General features: G+C 35.5%; 1 protein-coding gene across 1 annotated transcript in view; it reads right to left on the minus strand.

Annotated features, from left to right (window-relative positions):
* LOC308219623 (stromal membrane-associated protein 1-like) overlaps positions 1 to 23,096 on the minus strand; it is a gene marked incomplete at its 5' end in the record, with an annotated part of 160,537 nt that extends 137,441 nt beyond the window's left edge. The window contains 10 exons of the mRNA XM_080614851.1: positions 1,112 to 1,209; positions 3,196 to 3,287; positions 4,617 to 4,777; positions 7,242 to 9,519; positions 9,783 to 9,937; positions 10,233 to 10,306; positions 16,401 to 16,556; positions 18,230 to 18,279; positions 20,512 to 20,589; positions 23,054 to 23,096. Coding sequence (XP_080470977.1) covers positions 1,112 to 1,209; positions 3,196 to 3,287; positions 4,617 to 4,777; positions 7,242 to 9,519; positions 9,783 to 9,937; positions 10,233 to 10,306; positions 16,401 to 16,556; positions 18,230 to 18,279; positions 20,512 to 20,589; positions 23,054 to 23,096 — 3,185 coding nt within the window. The remainder of the gene's footprint in view (positions 1 to 1,111; positions 1,210 to 3,195; positions 3,288 to 4,616; positions 4,778 to 7,241; positions 9,520 to 9,782; positions 9,938 to 10,232; positions 10,307 to 16,400; positions 16,557 to 18,229; positions 18,280 to 20,511; positions 20,590 to 23,053) is intronic.
* Positions 23,097 to 23,102: the final 6 nt, after the last annotated feature.

Consider the following 23,102-nt stretch of genomic DNA (forward strand, 5'->3'; position numbering starts at 1 on the left):
ACAAGAAGGTCATAGTGTGGGTGCACTCATTACAGCCTTCAGACCACAGCATGGGAGAGAAGGTATCAGCATGGCCTGATGGGCTACAGAACTCTCCTCTCCTGTACTGAGGCTAACATGCAGCCTGCTTGACACAAATACGACCACAGACTGATTTAAAATAAATAAATAAATAAATAAATTTAGACAGAATTCACCATGTTATTATCTTGCCTTTCTCAAAATAGCAACATTTGTTTAAAAAGCAAGATTATGTTTAAACATGTCAGATGCTTTCTCTAGCTGAATAGGGCCTACCAAAAGCACGAGTACTTAAAAACTTGTAGTAAATTCATGTGATTGCACGTCAAAAAACTTCCAGATGTATAACTTGAAGATGTCTAAATGTATGAAGTCAGGCTTGATTTTGCCCCTTTCATCTATCAATGAGCTAACTCCAGCAACACAGCTGAGTTAGTAAGGTAGTCTGCCTAAATGGTTTACTGTATTTTGAGAAAATAAATGGAAGAGGTATTCCCTGGAAGTAACTGATAAAGGAAGCAGGAATGCATAGACTTGGGTGAGCCTTCTATTAAGATGTAAAACATGCTTTTTAGCAGATGAAACAATCAGAAAACATCAGAATGATGATTTTTCTTTTTTTTCATGCAGCTGCCCTTCAACATCACTGATAAGATGGAATTTCCCTGTAGGAATGACAAGATAGTCTGCTATGTCATACTTGGTGAAGAGACTATAAAATTGGAAGAAAGCTAACTGCATTTCAACAGAGCACTATTACAATTTCCTTTGACTTCCTCAAAATATTATCTCTTTTTCTGCAGAACCCTACCATGCAGGATCTGAGGAAGCATGGACAGCAGTTCTTTAAATGTAATGCTTAGCTCTGCCTTAAAACCACCAACAGGACTAGGTGAGCTTACAACACTGCAATTTTCCTTCAGCTGGGAAGTCCCTTTCTTTTCTTTGTCCTCTTTTCCCTTATTCCTCCCCCTCCCTTAATTTCTCTTTACCATCTCTCTTTTAGCTTGCTCCTGAGCATCACAGTTCAGAACAACACAGGGCTCTAGTTTTAAGTTTATTTCTATAAATAGTATAGAACAGATATTACCTGATTTTTGAAAGGGTTAGATTATAAATTTGTATATACTGTATAATTTCATCTAAAAGGCGATCTGTCATGGAATCAAAATCAGCAAAGGTATCATTCTGTAAAATAAAAGAAATAAAAAATAATAACTGTATTTTCTAATGCAGCAATATACATTCTGCATTCAGCCTGAATTCTTATTCTCCAGTGTTTTGATCAACAGCACACAAAGCATTCGTATTAACTTTGAATACAAACACTACAGCTAGTTATTATAATTCAAGGGTTTTTTTCTTGTAACATTGAATATAAGTAGTGATACTACTTTCTTCTAATACACCAAAACAAATCTTAACATTACACAGCCAGCCTTACTTCTAAGCCTTCCCATACACATAATCTTATCTGTAGTGAAACAGAAGACCAAACTGCATATTCAGAACTAAATCACACTGCCCATGAAACAGAAGTGAGACAATTACTGAAACGGCAGAAAGAGTCTACATTAGTACTGGTTATTCAAAACAAACCAAAATCCTTAAAGCCTTATTGCCAGTTCACAGCTGACTCTCTACAATGATTAGCAGTAAGGAATTAAAAGAGATAGGCAAAGGCTGCCCAAAACTTTTCAACACAAGTTCCAAAGGATCTGTGATAAAATCTCTAGTGTTCAACATACTGATAAATGATCTGGGAAAGAAAAGGAGATGATAGGTGAGAGTTTGAAGACAAAAGCGAATATCCAGGATAGTCAAATCTAGAACCGAACAGAATTTCAGAAAAATCTTACAGCACTGCATGCCTTCCTGATTAAATGGCAAGAAATGCAAAACAATGTTACATAGAGAAACAGTCCTAAACATATATGCAAATAATAAGCTATACATCTGTGTTCTATATAATCGGCTACATTAGGAAAGCAAGGGAAGTACAGAAAATAGCATCTTAGATGCCCTGTCTGGTTGGATCATCTTACTTTAAATGACAAGAAGCTTGAAAAGGAGGAGGGAAGGATATTACAGATGACCAGAAACTGTTTCTCATGTGATCCTGAGAAATACTGAATGGACTAAGTCTCTTCCGTTGCCTCCCAAGGGAGAATTGTACTTGTTTATAAAATACTTAATTAACTGAAGTGGAAAATGGAGAATGATTATTAACTATTATTTTTCCAAAACAAGCTGTAGGGGGATTTGTTTAAATATCCTTGTTTGCTACTGAATTAGTCATGTATATGTACCACAGAAGCAATTTCAACTGTATGCCGTGGAAACTGCAAGTAAAAACATTCATAAGGAATCAGCCAGCATTAAGGAGGAACATCTGTCCGTAGCTATTAGGCTCAGTGGTCTCAATGGAATTTCCACATCAGAAAGTTTCAGAAATGCAGACTGCCAAAAACTGTAGGGCTAGAGAAGAGGAAGCACGGCTTGGTGCCTGCCCAGCCTGTCCCAGCAGCTATTGCCAGAAAAACACTACTGCACTAAATGAACCTTTTGTTTGAGCCATTGGAGAGACTCTTTTTTCTAATTCATCCCTGAAGTATGTCTAATACAATATGTAACACATACACAAAAAGTAAAAATTGGTCTTCTGTGTTTTGGCAAGTTTACTTCAGCTGAAAAAAAAAATAAAATTCATAAAAGTTTAACACAAGAGGCAATTTGATATTGGTTCAGTGTCATAATGTGTATCCTACAGTAGTACACTGATAAAAGACCAAGAGACAGGTATTTTGTATTTCTCAGATCCTCTGAAATGACACATCTCCCTTCTTGCCACACCAGTTTTCACTGTCGCTACTTTTACCATTGAGGTTATTTATCTACAATCCAAACTGATTACGCTGAGAACTTAGGAGATATCAGTACACACAACAAAATGGCAGTAATAAATGTTACTCCTTAAGTATTTACCTTCAATATCATAGTATGTTTTGTAATTACTTTAACTCAAGCCACAGATCAAATAATGGATTCTGTGAGAACACAGTAAAAACACAGAGAACGTGGTAAACTGCCACACGATAGTGCCATTAAATAAACACATATGAAGATGTGCACTGCTTATTGCTTTACAAAAATTCTTGTTTTGTTGGCAAATACCTGATTCCTTTCGGACATAAGAAAATCTATTCTCCCTCCAGGCAGCCCTAGCTCAATGTAAGTCTTCACTAATCTTAGATCTGCGCTGTTACCTTAAAAGGAAAAACAACCAAGAGTTAGACTTGCAATGCTTCACAAGTTAACTTGTGAAGTTAACCTGCAATAAAAGCACCCAGAATACCAAAATGAATTTTCTATTTAAGCACAGCTAATGATATTCTCAGCCCTAATTAAAATTCAGTAAGACTCAACAGATAAACTGCAATGCCAAATGCAATGCCAAAATGGTCTATAAAAACGACATTCAATGCAGACACTGTTTTTAAAAAGCAAGGATTTAGGAAGTTGTGTTTGATTCTGTCCTAGCATCCAACAGATACATAGCACTGTGAACATTATATTCTTGAAAACCTAATTAATTTTGATAAAACTCAGCTAAAGAGCTTAAATAATTCCATGAAGGAGCAAGGAATAAGAGCAAGTCATTAACATTTTTCATGGAATAAAAAGGCACAGAGGACTCTTAGCAGACAAAGGTACATTTAGACTGGTACCTAAGTTAACAAATGCTAGTTTCACTGGCATCCTGAAGATTTCTCTACATCAATGATCCTGTAATGTTTTTAAGAGTATCCTTTCTGCTTTAATTAGAGCACAAGATTTTCATTTAAACCTATTATTAATAAGAAAGAACTTGTAGGAACCCACCATTTACATTAGAAAATTCTAACCATATGGGGTTTTCTAGGGCTTAAAATACATGGTTTTTTTTAACACCACATTTTTTGGCCAACATAAATTTAGTGTCCTCTCTAGGCATGCAACAGCACTTTAACATCTACATTAGTAAGAAGGAGTACTTCTGTTTTAAAAGTGCTTAACAAAAGCTGCTTTCTGCCCTTGGAAACACTCAAACCCCAACTGGGTTTGGTCCTCAGCAGGTGACCCTACTTTGAGCAGGGGAGTTGGACTAAGGAGTTTCCAGAGATCCCTTTCAACCTCAACCATTCTGCGATTAAATAAAGCCAACTTTTAAAACTTAACTTGACTGCATTCCACATATACTAGTTTTTTCGTAACAAGATCCATAATTTTATTTTCCTTGACACTGTAATATTACAAATTTTAATCAAAACTGGTTTGTTAGTAACTTCGTTCTATTCCCATGATATGGACAAATACTATTCCATAAAATGGGTTTAATTGCATAAAAGTTTTACGGAAGACAAATGTTACATAAGATACTTCATTTAAAAGAACCTATGGAACATATTGTTAAATGGAGCCATACAATGTCAGATTCCTGTTTCCTTCCGGCAAACCTATTTCAGAAGCATTCAGTTCAGGGTTCAAATGACAAACACTAAACCTGACCGTTAATCGAACTGCTATCTCATTCAGTATCACATTTCCCAGCGTACCATCTAGGCCATGGACACAAACTATAAGATGTATTCCGTCTTCTGAGCAGTCATCCTCTTCCATACTGAAGTAAGGTATTGAAGAAGCCAGTTTGAAAACATCACTATACATAAATCCAGGAAGTTTAAGTTGCCTCAGTTCTTCTTTAGCCTGTAGGAAACTGGAACAAAACCGTATTTATGATAAAGTAACATTTACTATTGACAGACAAATGTAAGGTCTCCTAGAACACTGTTTTATAGTGGTTTTTTACTTTATTTTCTATGTAATTGATATGAAGGAAAATATATATTTATCAAATTAGTATCTTCACAAAACAAACCAATTCCTTCTAAATATTTTTACTGCAGCTTCCTACAGCCCCTTTTCTTCTGTAACAAAATCCATACCCCAAGTTTTACTCTCCTTTCTCAACATTTCTACGAACTATGAGGTACTTCTGGAACCACTGAAGATTCTGGCTTAGTTCTGGTCTTGAGTTAGCAACACCTTTGTTTAAATGTAGTAACAGAATTACAGGAATTGTGACGCATCAGAAGTCAAGGTAAAGATTTCCACTGACTTTTGATAATTCTTGCCAAACTTAAAACCTATTTCCTAGGTCAGCAGAGAGCTGGATCCAGTGCTGCAATTGCTCACCAAAAAGTATCTCTGGTAGGCTGAATAACTGACACTTGCCAGATCCAGTCCCCTGATCTTTTACATATTATATGAAGGCACGCACACTATACAGTTTCCAATAGCTGAGCTCCCCACATGCTGGGAGTTCCTTGCATTCTTCCCTTTCTTCCTCTTCCCTTCGTTTTTTTTTTGTATGACCTTCCTACATAATTAACTGCGTATCAGTTTCCCTGCAGCACTTCAGGCTTTATGCTTCCTTACGCTTCTTTCCCTCCTTAATCTGTCTGTTCCGCATGATCCCTCCCAGCATCACGCTGTATACTATCCTCTTCTGCTTGCTCACTGTTTCCTCCCATTCTACTTTCTGTTCTGTTTTCCCAGCTTCATCTTTAGCTCATTCCCTATTAACTGGCAGAAGCAAGCCTCAATGAAGTCAGCCTGAAGAGAAACCACTACAGGCAGCTGGTCTTATCACTCTGCAACAGAAGTTACTTGAGTCTGCACTCCAAGCATGTTTTCTGAACTGAACGTACCAAGGCTCGTTCTCTGTGGAGGAGATCATGCCCTCTAGAAATCCCAGTTATCCCAAGCTCCAGGAGTCTCTGCTTTCCCCAAGGTCAAGTCCTTGATTTTACTTCAAGTTGTCCCTTTCTTTTATTTTTACAGAACACATGAAATAGCCTCTGCTTTTAATACTTCCATGCCATGCCAGTACCTACTCTCCACTATTTCAGATACTATTTTTCTGATCACTTCTGAAGTGTTTTCTTTTACTGCTAAAAACCTTCCCTCCTGTTCTCAGCTGCTTACCACAAACTATCTGGTCTTTTATCTCTTCTATCTGCTCAGCATTCGTTTTTGTACATCTCTTCTTAAACTTTCTTCTCTCCAATAGCAACATTTTACTTCCAATACAACACATTAAGCTGCTGCTTCCCATGTTCAGTTAGCAGCAGGGAGCATCAGTAAGAAGAGGTGAAACCTGAGATCCCTGATGTTCCTCTAAATTTGGCTTTTCTGGTATCCAAATTGCAGTGTAATTTAGAGCACTATGGGCTCTGAGACGTTACGTTTTGGGTTAAGGTTTAAAAATAAGGCCGTTACCTTGGCTTGCATTGCACATTTGCTTCACTTCACTAGGTAGATGGAAAACTAGTTAGAGACTGGTTTTGGTTTTATGCTTTTAAACTCAAAGTGTATTTTCCTATGCTTGCTGTTTTCATAGAATCATCATAGAGTCACAGAATGGTCTGGGTTGGAAGGGACCTTAAAGATCATCCAGTTCCAACTCCCCTGCCATGAGCAGGGACACCTTCCGGTAGACCAGGTTGCTCCAAGCCCCGTCCAACCTGGCCTTGAACACTGCCAGGGATGGGACAGTCACAGCTTCTCTGGGCAACCCGTGCCTGTGTCTCATCACCCTCACAGTAAAGAATTTTTTCCTAATGTCTAATCTGAATCTACCCTATTGCAGCTTAAAGCCATTCCCTACATGCCTTTGTAAAAAGTCCCTCTCTAGATTTTTTATCCCCCTTTAGGTACTGAAAGGCTGCTCTAAGTTCTCCACAAAGCCTTCTTTTCTTCTGCAGGCCAAACAAGCCCAGCTCTACCTGTCTTCATAGGAGAGGTGCTCCAGTCCTCTTTGTAACAGCTTCCGTTTCATAAAACACCATCTTTATGCTCAGTAGCTGTTACAACATCACTTTTCAGGGATACAATTATTTTTTTTCAAAAGCAACATATCAGTGAAATGAAAGAAAAATAAAATTATGGTTTGGTTTAAGTTTGTCAAACCACATGAAATGACAAGATAATGTTAGAAGGAATTCAGTGCTAACACACTTTCTGTCTGAACATCTAAAACGTGATGTTACTGAGCATGCAGAATCCACAAGCACAGTCCTGGGGGCACTCTAAAAGCCTAACAACTCTTCTTTTCCTCATTTTATGCCATATTAACATAATTTCTAGAAGTAAAAAACTGGTTTAAAACAATCACTTACGCTAACATTTGAGGTTTTGGGGAGCTTTCATACCAGGATACAGCTGAAGCTGAGCTGCAGGATGTGCTGCCTGGCTGTTGTGTAATTGCATCAGATTTATTCCTTGAAGAACAGATAACATTGCAAGGAGAGTCTCTCAGAGAAGAAGGAAAAGACAGACAACCAGGAGTACAGACAGGAGGCATGCTCATTCCGTCTCGCAGAGGCCCAGTATCAATCCTTTCAGACCTCAGGCCTCTCTCTTCTGCTGAGCCATGACCCTGGTCAGCACTGGAAGCTCCATCTAATACACTATAGTCTGTTTCTTCGTAATACCCGTTTTCAATCATTTCCTGATCATCCTCCTCTTCTTCATCTCGTTGGGAAGAGCAAATGATTTGTTTTTCATATGTTTCCTTTTGAGGGCTAACAGGATTGCTGTTGTCCACAGGCCAGATATCTGAAATATCTGTGCTGCTTCGAGACCCAAAATAGTTTTCAACAAGCCCTTGCTTTACCATGTCAGTACTACTGGTTGGAGAAGGATTATCTGTATGAGCTATTGACAGTTCTTCAGTGGTCTCCTTTAGCTCTAAAGGCTCATTATGCTTTCCTTCATTTCTTTTTTCAACCTCATTCACTGCATTTACAGATGAAGAACCTGAAACAACAGATGGCTCACCCATACAAGTGATTTCTAAATGCAATTTAACTGTTTCTTCTTTAATGTTAGGATGCCTTTCAATGTCCTGAGAGTTCTTGCAGATTGTGCCAAGGTCTGCCTGTGGGCTATAACTTTTCACATGAGTAGATGTATCTTCATCTGAAACAACTAAGTGTAAAAGATCTTCTGTTCCTGAGAGTGAGGAATGTATAGATAGAGTTTTGTTATCCAAGGGCCCTGAAAATACAACACACTGTTGCTGCAAACTGGTGTTTGATTTTGGCAAGTCAGTGGCTCCAAGATCTAATACCGTTTTACTGTCGCTTAACTGGTGCTCGGGTACAATAGATATCTTTGAATTTTCATCAGGTGACAGATCATCATCTGAAGGCAGAGAATTTATGGACGTCAGGGATGACTGTATTTCACTTACAGCACTGGTACTCTCAGTGCAATGGCTTTCTATCGTGTTTTTTATAGCACAGTCTGGTTTTAGTAAAAGCTGAGGAAATGCTCTCTCACCATTGTATGCACTTTGCCCTTGAACGTTTTCAAAAACCTGATCAGGGTTGGGGTGGGTTGCAAAAGAACTTGGTTCACTTTCTACACCTGAATCTGAAAACCTAGAAGAGGCATATGTCACACTAACTTCTAGCAATTTAGTCATGTCTCCACTCGTAGAAAGTTGACTTTCTTTTGTAGAAAGGGCAGGCTGATTACTTTTACTTTCTGTCAAGATGTCACTGGTACGTTGGAAGTTTCTTTCATGGGCATCTTCCTTTTCAAGCACTGGTTCCTGTTCTCCCAAATTAATTTTATTTCCAGATTCTGAACACTGAATATTGGGTGTCTGCCAATTCTCTCCTTGCACTCCATCTTGTGGAAACTCTGCCCATGATCCAATGTGAACAGTTACTTTCCCCCCTTCATAGGGATTCTTATTACTTGGTTTAACCTCAATTGTCCTGACTCCTGAGGAAGCTGGTTGTCCTCCATGACAACCTTCAAGTGCACCTATGGGTTGTAGAGCACTATCTGTTTGTACAGTTCCAGAGCCTGTCTGGGAGATACTAAGCCTATCAAAACTAGCCACATTTTCACAGTGCACAGGGCTACCTGGACCTGGTTGGACACCTTCAGTCTTGGCTGTCTTTTCCTCAGTTCCAGATGGCAAAAATGGAAGCTCTCCTTGACTTATTTGCTTGGTGCATGTCTTTGTATCACAAGAAAATCCACCTAATGTAGGGTCCAGCCCTTCATTAGCATTGCATGAAGGCCTGCCTTCTGAGCTTCTACAGGCATCTTCCAGTGCTGCACTTTTCAAACATTTGTAGCCTACTAAGACCACAGAGTCCTTAGAGTTCTGTTTCACAACTTTTTTTGTGTTTTCAGGTTTCATTGTTTTCATAAGCTTAGTAACCTTAACTTTGGATTTATTCACATCTTCATTTTTCCCTTTCAAAGTTTTTGTTAGCATCTTTTCACTTTCTGAATGCCAAACGTTGGAGGCACCTCTTATTTTCAGTTCCGGGCTAGTAAAACCAGCTACAAAACTTTCTTCAGCTTCAAATTTATCCAGTTTATTGGACTCTGACCTTGGAAGACTCTGAACTACCAACCAGGGCACATCCAGATCTTTCACCAAAAAAAAAAGAACGGGGGAAAAGAAGAAAAAAAAAGAAAAAGGATTGTTTATAACAAGATTATGCAGGTTAACTGAAGCCATAAGACACTAGTCATTACAGAACTCAATACATCCTCAAAACTCAAACTAAAGAAAAATTTCCTAGCAAATAAAAAGCTTTAAAGCCAACAAGAAATGTAAAGAAAAATACTCAGGTTTTACTTAATTTTTTTCTCATTTCTTCAAAAAGAAACACACTGTGAGGTATGTTTACCTTCAGTAATTGAATCTAAATATCGATCTTCAAATATTATAGGCAAGGAGTTCATATCTCCATCTAGTTCACTGCATTCAATAGGGAGGGGTGGAAGAGAACTGCAGAAGGAAGTGTTTTTGATAGCTGCACACATCTGTAGGTGACTCTGAGCACTGAAAAAAAGGAAGTAGTCCTACATGAAAAAAATAGAACTATTTGGTTTTACATTAAGAGAAATTAGCAGTAGTTTCATTCACTTTAGTGGAAGCTTTTCTACTAATTAATTATCTGATCGCTGGAATAGTTCTTTAACAGTTTCTTATATAACTTTCATTAAAAATTTCAAATCTCAATTCAGAACATAGGTTTCCCTTGAAATTGTTATGTAAGAACTTTTGCAAGACAGTACTTCTACACAACAGAAGCTACAGAATAATGCTACATACTGTGCACTTCAAGGCTACTCACTGTAGTTCTTGATAAGCAAGGGCAGCTTGCCTAGGATGCTCAAGACAAAAGAATGCTTCTGCAAATCTGCGCACCTGTAAGATCCAAACGAAGTCAGAGCTTGTTTTATGTTACACACAATTTCTGAAACCCCAGCAGCATTCCTACACATGTTATTAACTTGTATGTATTGTACAGACAGTTACTTTTCAAAAAACATTCAGCCTGAGTGGGAGGGAAGAGGATGCCACAGACAAGACTAGTGACTGAAATGTGTATTTTGTGCACTGGGACTGAGGGGAATTGTATTAGATTCAGCTGCCTACTGACAGCTTGATTACCAAGAAATCAATCATCCAAATCGGGATCATCTGAAACAATAACACATAAAAACATTAGAAGAAATTTCTATAAGAAGGAAAAGACTGATGTACACTTCTGAATGTGTTTGAGGATTACTGTCAGAAGCAGAAATTCATTAGGTATTCTGCAGTTTCAAATACAGAGGTATGTGTTTCAAACTTCTCACAGTAAACTACCGTGCAAAAAAAATCTTTTGTTTCTAAAGATTCCAGATGCACATTTCGAAGACAGTAACAAAATGTATGCTACTTACAAGCACTGTCAAGACTTATTGTACACCTGAAGTCAATAAAACATACAATACTGAAATGGTATTTTGTAACATAGGGAAACATATTTTTTTATCATCAAATAGAGAGTGTGAATTATACAGCAATTTACTACAAATAAAAACATACTGCATTTTCGATACTTTCATTATCTAGAAACCCCAAAGTTAGTTTTGCAAGACGAGATTTATCACATACCTGATGTTACATAAAAAAATTAGTTCAATCTAGATGAATTTTTAGAATTTTTATTTTTGCAACTGCCCAATTATATGTGTAAAAAAAAAAAAGAATATGCTGTACAATGGCTGCTGGCAACTGCTTGTGCATTAACTTTGGCATAAACATCAATTTGTTTATATTAATTAAATCAAAAATTCTATCCCACTTGGATACCATATGTAGCTAATCTACTTAATTTATTTACCAACCACTTACTGGTCCCCTACTCCTTTATTTTTCCAATATACTCTTGATCTTCCTCTTAAGTTACCTATTTCCCAAACAGATCGTGAGTTTGCAGTGTACCTGGCAGACTCAGTTCAGCTCCCCCAGCTCTTTCACTTCACTCAGAGCTGCAGCCAGCATCCACATCCGCCCTGAGCACAGACATAGCACTACGAAAATCCTGTATTTTACCTGCCAAACAGCAGTCCTTCAGGACCACGTTAACTTTTGTTCACAGATAAGCACTTCCAGGGGAGTTAAGTTTTCCCTCCTGATACACTGCCTAGTATACATTTAAAGGGTACCATTTGGATTGGATGAAGATTTATGTTCTGTAGCTTCTACTTTTTCCTACTTTTTATCTTGACAGAAGAAAAACCCAGAAAAAAAAAATGCTCCGGAGCGCTTAAGAAAAAAACCCAAGCACAAATCACAAGCATTAATTCTCCAATCTCTAACCTGCAATAGAAACTGAAAGCCCTGTCCCAACCTCCCAGAATTCAATTTACTGTATTGTATGAAACTAATCTCAGTCATAACATCATCTCTGAATAGTCATGGAAAACGTTTTGAAGTAAAAAGAAAACACTAAATATGATACTTTCTTGTAAATGCAACTTCCACTCAGCAGTGAGCAGACACAAAGGTGTGTCTGCTTTCCTTCAGAAATCACAATGGGGTTCATGCATACAGATATGGGGTCAGAACTGGTGCTCCTACACATTCCTCTACATTTTCCCAGCTGGCTTCCCTGAGCAGACGCGTATCTTCTAAATACATGATTTTGCCAGCACTAATCCCCAACCTTTCCCCCATGAAGACAGGACTGTTGCACAACAGACTTGGAGAAAACTTTACAGGTTAAAATCTAGATTTGAGAACAACGGATCATGGAGAGTGGACTGGTTATCATTCTAAACTAAGCAATTTTAAAATGAATTAAAGATCATAATCAATGAGGTAACAGGAAATAAAACAGTAACAGGAATATTGCCCAATTAGTAGGTGTATCTGGCTCAAGTCCAGAGAAGAGCATAAAGCTGTTTCCCAGGATTCAAGCCTTGACTTCAAGTTTTGACTTTAGATGTGAGCAATCACTTTACCACAGAAAGCAAATGGAGTTATATGGAGACTGGATCTTTAGAATTCTGCTTCTCTCTCAAACAGAAAAAGGAAGATGCTTTTTTTTGTTTGCAATGAATCCTGTTCCTAATTGCTTAAGTAATTCCAGTGTTTTTGAAGAAAATGTGATTACCATCTCCAGACAGCTCTTAGTACAATAGCAATGGTATAAAACTAGCCGAAAACAAACTCTGAAAGCCCCATAAATCAATATTAAGGAGACAAAAAAAACACCAAACCAACAGTCGTTTATTACATTTAATCAGTGCTTAACTAATGGAAGGACCAAGGCATTTGCTAGCATACTGTTAAACAGGCTCTGCAGAACCAGAATGACTACCAGCTGGTGACATTGACTGAAGCACTACCAACTTGGGCTGACTCCACAGTGACTCTGCAGAAGGAAATTGTATCTGCTACTCCTAGTCCCTACAGACTTCCCCAAATTATGGTTTTTATGGTCCTCCCAGTGTAAATAGGAGAAAAATTTGTACAGAAAACCTGCCATAGAATATATTGAGTCCCTGCACATTTATGTTTAACAGTCTGAGATCTTATTTCTCAGTTCTCCTATTTTATGACTAATCCAACTGAAAGAAATCATTTTGGAAGAGCATGTTCACACCTACCAGAAGATGTCACTATGGAACAAAGAGGTGAACTAGTGTTTAGTGTGCAAACTTTCTGTAATATAAAAAAACATACTATAAGTATTTTTTTTCAATAAAACACAGCTTTAAAACCTTATCGGTATGATAATGTAGTCGACAGATGTTCTAGGATACTGGAAATGTTATTGGTTTTTTAATGTAGTGCTTAATATTCATAGTATTTGAAAATAGTTTATTTAAATACTTAAGTAAACAAGTAAAAATAAGTGATTAAAATAATAATTTTAAATACTTAAAAATATTATTTCATTATAACTCTATTTTCTAACAATACTTCAGCAGAAATACTTGATTTATAAGCATCCACACAAAGAGGGTGAAAGCAATTTACCAAATAGTGATGACAGACATTTCTAGGCAGTACTTTAACACAAATATCTAAACCAGTCAGATTAATGACTTTCTAAAAGGGTTCATTTATCTTAGATTAATACTAAACTTCCCTGGAGATAAATATACAGTGGAGAGTGTAGTCTGGAAATACTGCAAGATGAAAAGGCAAATTAAAAAGAGATTTAGCATCCAGTGGCAAACACATCAGAGTATTAGTTTCCAAAATATAAAGGATTATTTATAACAGTTTTGTATAATACCAAACTCTTATTCTACAAAGGACAGATACTCTCTCAAGAGGAGAATTAGTAGGTCACCTCTCAAATCTTAACTACATTCAGTAACCAGAAAGCATGCATCATTTGATATGTGCAGATAATGCCTCTGGTGAAACACGATCACTGTAGATTTCCCAAAAGAAGTTCGTACGAACCCTCGGAATATAAATTCTCAAGAGATTATTAATACAAATTACAATTATGCTAAGCACTGCAAAACAGAATCCACAATCAACAACTGAGCATGCTCTCAGAAGAGTCGAGGCTCAAATTTACCATCTCTTTTTAACTGAAGTTTTACGGATTGCTGGCTCCTGCTCTACTGCCATGTGGCAAGTCCATTGGAGCTATGGTTTATTGTATGAATTTTAATTACATATATTTGCAAAGTATTCACACAAGCTCTTCACATCTTGGACAACAGAAAACAAATGTCACATTTGTCAAACAATTTTACAAATTGTTTGTAAAATTAAGTACCATCACATTGCTGGTTCTAAGTTGGCTCAGGTAAAATTTCCTTCTCAATGCCATATTATTCAATTCTTAAAGAGTCAGCCTGTTTGCTCTTTGCTATCATTCCCTAAATAAAAAGGTAATTGTAAAATTACCCATGTCCTGCATCTCCTTTTCAGTCTCTGATGTTTGGGTAGATAACAAAGTATTCAGTAACTGCAGAACTCAGTAAGAAATAGCAATCAGGCACTTCTTTGAAAAAGTAAACAAGCTTTTCAGTTATAAGAGAGATCACCTCTGAGCTCAATTTAGGAAAGTTTATTTATGCATAGTGACAGATAACAAAAGAAGTGGGCATAACAGAAACTTGAAAGGGAAAAAAATGCAGGCATGAAATTGTATTATACCTTTTTTTAAAAAAAAATTATTTAAGAAGGAGGAAGGGAACTCTTATTTGAATTTTGTGCAAACTGAAAAGCATCACTGAAATACTTTGAATATGTGCAACATCCCAATTCACACAGTATAATCAACTACTTTGACTTACACTCCCTAAAATAAAATACATAAAAATAAAAAATAATTAAAAAATAAACCAACTGTAGTAAAATTCAATAAATAAGGTATTTTAGAGCTAGAGAGAATTACTTTCATCACAGAATTTAAAAAGAACCACATCTAAGAAGCTAAATACCTAATCATTAGCTATACCTTTAAAAAAACCAACAACACTGGAGCAGCAGAAATAAAAATATTAATACTTCTTTTGGTTTTATTAAATAAATACTTGAGCAAACACTAAAATGCCAGCAGTTGAATGCAAGTGCAGGCTAAGTGAAACAGAATTCTTGTTTTATATAGCTTCCACTAGTTAAGTGAAAAGGTTCCAGAATTCACATGAAAAGCAAAGAAAGGTGAGCTTCATAGATAGCCAGTACAATGATTATGCTTTCTTCCAGTTAGCACGTCTAACAAATAAGCCTTGTGCTCTTTCTGAAAGATTCCATTTATTCTCCAGAATAAGACATTTCCACAACCATTATTCCCTCATTAAACAATGTGATTTATCAAAAGTCTGTATATAAGACCACAGTCAAAGTATCCTTCATTACGTCTCCCTCCAGAACTAAAAGAGAAACTGTTTTGATGCAAGTGACAGAAATGCTGCTGAGACAAATCAAATCTCTAAGACCTAAGGCTTAAGATAGACTTTGTTTTGTATTGAGACTATTACAAAGCACTGACAATGTCTATTTTTATTAACCAGACCTTCTAACAAGCTCTCTGTAAAAGGTTCTACAAGAAGCACCTTTAGATAATCTCGTAAAATCACCTATTCTATAATGTGATACAAAGGCACAGGTTGCGAGGTCAGACACCAAAGATGCCAGACCAGCCAAAGATCAAGCTGTGCGTCTGATGAGTAGGGGTGGTGGGTGTCATGGTTTATCTCTTTTTATTTTAATGAATCGTACTCTCTGAAAACTTTAGAATGTCAGGTTTCTTCAAATCCTTGCCCACAAAAGAATGGACAGAAAACACATTCATTGGAAAGTAAGAGTAACACTTTAGCTCATATCTGAAAATATTTCACTACTGGAACCAGCATTGCTGTGTTTGTGCATGTAAAAAGCCCACAGCAACTGTATATGCATATACACAGATCAACTGTGTGTGTAGGTACACACTATATATATGTTTTTATACATATATACACATACTTACATGACAGATAATTTCTAATACATGTGTTCTTTTTTAAAAATCCCACTTGAGAGACTTTTCAGAGCTTATGAACATTATAAATTCTTAATTCAGAAGGAAAGTAGGCTTTGTTTTATGATGGAAGCAGGCAGCCTAAACACAGCAGGGAAGTAAAATGTAGGGTGGGAGCCAGGCAAGGCATACCTCCTACAGAAAAATACATCATTCTGCAAAAATACATCTTACTCCACAGACTGCATTTGCCTTCTGAATTGCATTTCTTACTCAAACAGATGAATGAATTAGTTGGCTTGTAAACATAAATAATGTATTTTATGCATTGTATTTCAAGAATAAGCTCTAACAACATGATACACAAGCAAGATACGCAATACAACAGCTCCCTTTATGATTCCAACTAACTTTCCCAAATAAAACTAGAAATATTAGAATCTGGAGTCTCATTTTGATATACATTCCCACAACAATTTGTCACAGTAAGAGTATGAATATCTCAGAGGTCTTAAAGACAGAGTCAATACTTACTCTTAAAGTGTGATGCTCTTGTGCTAGTAATACTGTGACCTCCTCTTGTAAGGTAATGACTTCCAGAAATTGCCCCCAGAGAGCCATCAGAAGTGAGCAAAGCTGAGCAAGGTTCATATTTATAAGTTCTGCCAGTTCATCAGGATTTTCCATTTTCTAAAGTCAGGAAGAAAATATTTACATCACTAACAGATGAGACCATAACGTACTGACAAGAATCATAAAAAGGTTACTTTATCTCAGTGAGAATTTAAATTTAAAAAATAACTTCCAAATGAGAACTGTTTTGCCCAAGTATCAGAATAGAATTAACCTATGTTACAACACTAGTAGATTATTTTAAGTTAAGTATTATTCAGTTGTCTTTCAGAATTAGGACTCCTGACCTTAAATTAATGCACAATTCAATTTACGGCCACAGCAACAGAGTTACAACAGCTGTGTTTTCTAACATGCAGTGTGCCTGAAAGGAAAGGGAAGCAGGAAACAGAAAATCTGTACTCACTGTGTTAGTACAACTTTGATACAATAGTAAAAATTTGACGCATCTCCATTTCAGGATAGGCCCAACTCACAATAACATTTATATGGTGGTATATATCTACATACACTTTAAGCATAATCAGTGCTATAGTATAGGCTTCCTAGAAACAGATCACACCAAGACAAACTCGGTGTGAAACACTGTAGCAAGGTCTTCTTTATTAACAGTGTAGTGTAATACTTTGCTATAGTCCCACAGCAGTCAATCGTAGCCTGCCAGGCGTATGCTCCCTGCAATTTTAGGAAAAAACACCGTTTTTCAGAAACTTACTGCTGGCATATAAGGCATTGAGGCAAAGGATTTAAAAAGTAAAGATAGCAAAGACTGAACACCTGGCAATATTAAGAGCAAGTAGAAAAAGGACTGCAAATATTGAAATACCAACTTAGCAGATGACAGAGGAAATAAGAGGAATTTTTGATGAGAACTGCACAAAAGAATGGAGAAAAGGGAAACAATATGAACATGAGCAAGCTAATGGAGTAACAAAAGAATGTACATGTAAAAAACCCTTCTAATGTAGAAACTAAGATTATTAGTTGCCCATGGAGAGCTAACTGCTGGCTTTGTCTGCAGATACTAATGACATCCTTTTAAAGACAGCATTATACTTCCTTGAAGTTCTACTACTACTACAGTAATGAAAATTAAGCCTAATGTTCAACAGCCAGGCAGAAGCCCACTAGCCAGCAAGCAGGGGCAATCTTTCAAAAAGGTTTCAAAACCTGTGGTTTAAACTTTGCTGTGACAAGGAAATTAGCTATTCACTGGGGCTAGTTCCGACTAAGGAGAGAGCTGGGGAGAGTCTCCACTGGAATTGGAAACAGACAATGTTTCCTTGCAAATGGAGGAAAACAGAAAGAGACATCAGGACAAGTCCTTCCAGGTGAGGGGATCACTTGGAGAATCTGCTTTTGTACAACTTACTACTACTGCTTGATCTTCTAACATTGTTATTTAATACCATCAAAACCAAAGAATTCGAATTCTAAATGTAGAAAAATTAAAATGTTGTTTTAATACAAGTAATCCACCTTTCTATAAGCTTCAGTTTCATGATATACAAAGGCTACCATAGCTACGACTGACAGATCAAGCCATCAGATCAATAGTTAAGTTTCAGAGTCAGTTGAGCCATTTCTCTTTGAATGAGAAAAGGTTGAAATAAGTGTTGGCAAAACCCATATAGAATGTAATTGCTGAAACAGTTTACTTCCAAGTAGCACATGAAATTAGCATACTCTATAGTTATTTCATTTAGTTAATACATGAAAAAACCCTGTACCTTTACTTCTTCACACAATTCTGTAAGACGAACTTCTACATCTATGTTTTCTGGAAAGATGAGAAGACATATCCATGAAACATGTATTTTCCAAGTTGCAGAGTAAAACCAATTATCCCACAAAATAATTTTAAAACAGGAAAATGAACCCATCAAATAAAACTCAAAGCTGCACTAAACGCCACAGTCAACTTTAAATCAAGTAAATTATAAACTCCCATTAAAATAATTTCTTAGCAATTTCTGAGATTGAGGATAGAACATAATTGATAAAAACAAAAGGGCTGCAATTGAGTATTACTCATGATGCCTTGTCAAGAAAACCAATTTTCCATTCAAAATTATACCTGAAAATACTGTTATTTAGATGATACAGTTTGCAGATTATGCATTGAGAGCTGCAATTCAGCAGCAATGTCATTGTTCACATTATTTACCTGATTTGAGAGCTACATTAATATAAATACAACTCTTTAACTGTTTGAGGAATCATGTTTTAGTCAAATAAAACTGTTATTTAATTGACCTTTCTCTCAACAGCTCAACGTTAAGAACAAATTAATCTTCCACGATATGGCAGCTTAAACTCAATCTGAACCTTGAATGACTTATATATAAAGCAAACAGATTTCTTCTTTCATGGAAGATGTTTTTCCTTGTTAATCATTCCTAGTCTACTTAAGGGAATCTAATTAATCAAATAATTTAGTCCTATGTTTTGATCATGAAGGTAACACTTTATAAACCCTAAAATTGTCAATAGCAACTATTTATATTTAAATTCATTTTTGAAGGACAGTATTAAGGAAAAAAACCCTACAATATTTCTTGAAAACATACACGAACAAAACATGCCTTGAAACCCACAATAATAAATCTAGGATACAGATAATAAACATGGGCTTACAGAATGGCAACAGGGTGATTACTCAACTTGGTCTTCCAATGATACCACCTAGATTTGCTAAGTGTATGTTGATTTTCAACTAATTGCATCCATTACACTTAATTTGTTTGGCATTAAGTTTAAATCTAATTCACACAACTCAAAGTTCTGAGAAAATATGCAAACTGCAGAAATGCATGAAGTTCTCAGAAACAATTTTAGAACTGTTTTTGAAAGAAACTATGTACACCTGTGTTAGCTGAACAGTACATGATGACTGTTATAACTTTTCTGAAAGATATGTATTTATAAGTATTCTGAAAATATATGAACACAGTTTGATACGATACTACTTTCGGTGTGTTTATGGCCACATGAATTTTAACATTAGTGAAAATATCATTTACTTTTATGGTTTACATTAGTGAAAATAAATGTTTACTTATGAGACACAATACTGATTAGTTATCTTGTTCAAAGCCTATCCTCAGTTGCATTGTGACAAACCTTTAAAACTTAAGTCTAAAATCATTATGGAAAAATCCCAAACTATCATGTTATATATAAAAATAAAATAAAATAAAATAAAATAAAATAAAATAAAATAAAATAAAATAAAATAAAATAAAATAAAATAAAATAAAAATTAATAGGGGCAATACAAGACAAAAGGAAATTAACCATAACATTCTACAGCAATAATGTTTAAGCAGCAAATATCTGATGCAATATTGCTGGCTCTGCTACAAACCAGTTTTATCTTTTCCTTAAAACAAAACCAAAATACAGTTATAAATGATTAAGCTGGTGGCCTAATATGAGGCTGTACTGCCATTTTATTCTTTTCCCATCTCAAACTTCCTTATGCTTAAAAACAGCACTGTCATCTTTTGTCCAGGCCGACACTCACACTCACCAAAGGGAAAATTGGCAATTTAGATACAGACAAATTCATGTTAAACTTTGAAAATGTCTTGTGTAGTGTCTGGAAGAATCAAGCCTTGATACCAGAAGCAACCCGAAAGTTTACTCAGGAAGAAAAGGTATTAGTCTTTAAAAAATTTGAGTCTGTGATGAATTATGTAAAACTTTAATAATTAGCTATTTTATTTAAATGGTAACAACTGACTGAACTCTTTAATCATTTTTGTTTAGGACAACACTAAATCAAAAACCAGCAATAATTTCTCATTTTTATTATCTACACTCAGCCTAGAAATATGCAGCTCAATTCTGCAGACTTCATCAGAGTTAAATATACATTCAGTCTGGCCGAAGAGTGAAATAGTGCTCTTGTTTAGAAAATAACGTAATATTTTATATTATGAGTAAGAATATAGTATTTTATAGTATTAATAAAAGCTGAGGGGTTATATCATCTGCTTTGAAAACATACCTAGGTAGGCGTCTCTCTGGGTTCGTGGATATTTTCTTCTGAGAAGGCGTTCATAAAGGACCTGCATGCTGGCCTTGGCTAGTTATAGGGATTGCACACACATGGCTAGTTACTACACTCCTTTTTTCATCTGAGAGTTATTATTTGCCTTAAAGTTAGTAAAAAAGCTTATTGCTAGCCTAGCAAATTAGTGCAGTTAGATCAGTACATGAAAGCATATAATTTTAGTGTAGTTTCTAGATTAGAACACTTGTGATATACATTGAGCTAGCATATTTTATTTCCTGAAACCAATAACACTTAAATGCTCAATTACACTTATGGAGTCCCACAGTTGTCTGCACATGCTTCTGCAAAACCACAGTGTTGTGTTAAAATTATATAACAGAGCAACAGCAAAGCAAATAGAAAAAACAAAATTAAAGAGGTAATAATTTAATTTAAAACAAAAGTGATGATTCTGAGATTTAAACAGGACTTGAAACTTATTTTTTCTGCAATGCAGGTTTAAACTTCAGACATAGATCTCCACTATAAAACAGTTCATTTACTTTAAAAATGAAAAATAAATGCAAATGACAACTGTGTACTTTGTGAAGTCTGAAGAGCTTCAGTTTCTTTACAGACATCACAGAAACACAGCTTTTACATTTTAATGTTGATGAATTTTAGAAAAATTAGCATTAATGGTAGGCATTAGTTATTTTTCATGAGCAAAAGTAGCTTAATTAATATTTACATTATTAGTCCTTTTTGTTCTATCAATTGTCCCAATCAATGTATATAAAAATTAACTTAAATAAATGAAACAGATTTACAAATAAGAAAACAAAGTAGTTCTAGCAGAGAATTAAAAAGAAATAAAAATTACACAAGAAACAAACCATCAGCAAAATATGTACAATGAATGTTAAATGTCAGTAGTAATTTTCTCCTCATGTATTTATTTTGAGCATTGCTGTTCAAGCTTACATTTTAAAGGTAAGCTAAATTAACCACAGAAATGACAAAAGGTCTGACTCAAGTTCACTGAAGTATACAAAAATGTTTTCGGTGACTTCAGTGAGGTTTGAAAGGTACAATCCAACTATGAAACTCAACCGCTGGCTTTTTTCTGTTACAGATATATTTTGCAGGAATGTTTTAGGGGAATTGAAGGTCCTATCTGAAACACCAAAGTATCAAGATTTAGTGCACGCCTAGCCTTACAACAACAGTGCCACTAGATTCTATTTGGGAAAAAACACATTTTATCCTTAAAAGGAAGACTAAGAGTTGAGTCATTCCTTTAATACGGGTGCTCCCCTCCATATCAAGATTAAGATAACTGATACAGAAATATTTTTTGCACTGTAACTGTAACAGTGTTTATGCTCCTATAAAGAAAAAGCCTCAGCTTTTGGTATTTTTCTATGCTCAGATTTGTAATGCACTCCCTCCCTCATTTTTTTTGCAATAGCTTTGTGGTTTGTAATATACAAGTGAAACATTTTTTTGTTTGAATCACCAACTGACTGCATCACATTTTTAAAATAGCTTTCATATCTCAATTTCCAACATTATTGCTTCATAATGCTTTGTTTTGACATTGGTAAAATTAAACAACACCAAAAAACCCCACCCTATTCAATAAATGCTGTCTAAAATCAATGTAAAGTCCAAAGGATCTATTTTTCAGATTTAAATAGAACTTTACATGACTAAAAATATGTAACCTTGATGAGGAGAAAGTCTAAATCATCCTTTATAATACTAATGTTTTTTTCTTTTTGACTTCCACTCATCTCCTAGTTCACAAGTTGAGGCTAAGCTCTCTAATATACTTGCATTCTACAGAAATGTAATGCACATTTCTATACATTTAATATAGCAATTTTACAGTTACTTCTAAGAAATTTAGTTACTAGAAGTTTTATTTGCCACAGAACTTGAGTTTCTTTCTATGAGACTGTCCTGTTAGAGTTTAATTTTAACTTTATTGAAGAAATAGCTTCTCTGAAACTGCATTTTAACTACTCAGTTTTATAGAAACAGTTCTTGTCTATTCAAATATTTCCTAATTCTTAGGTAACTAAGGCTGCCTAAAAGTTACACTAAAAACTGAGCCAGCAGCAATTTTTTTCTTGTAGGTCTTTTTTCAGGTAATTTTCCATTATAATATTCTTCTCAAATCAAAGCTTACAGAGTTCCAATTTTTATACAAATATACAATGTTTCCTTATAAAACCAAACAAGTACAGCATGCTACTCAGATTAAAAATTTCTCTTTCTCACCACTAACCACAGTGATTTGAAATAACAGGGTAAATCAAGACCAACAAGAAAATATTTGCATAAAATCAGGCTGCTATCTCCTCATTTTATTAGTAATGTTGACAGTACTTGCTTCTTTTTTTTTAAAAAGTTATTAATTCCAGCTCAGCTCAAGCGAAAAGATTTGAGATCTACAAGATGTATGAAATCAATGCCAGTTTAATCTACAAGAGTGGTATTTTTAATAAATATTGACAGAAAGTGATGCATTTTATTATGTTCTACATACCCAGTTCAATGCGGTGAGAAGAGGGGAGCTCCTTTGTTATCATAACGAA

This window comes from Psittacula echo (assembly GCF_963264785.1).
Source record: "Psittacula echo genome assembly, chromosome: 4".
Lineage (NCBI taxonomy): Eukaryota > Metazoa > Chordata > Aves > Psittaciformes > Psittacidae > Psittacula > Psittacula echo.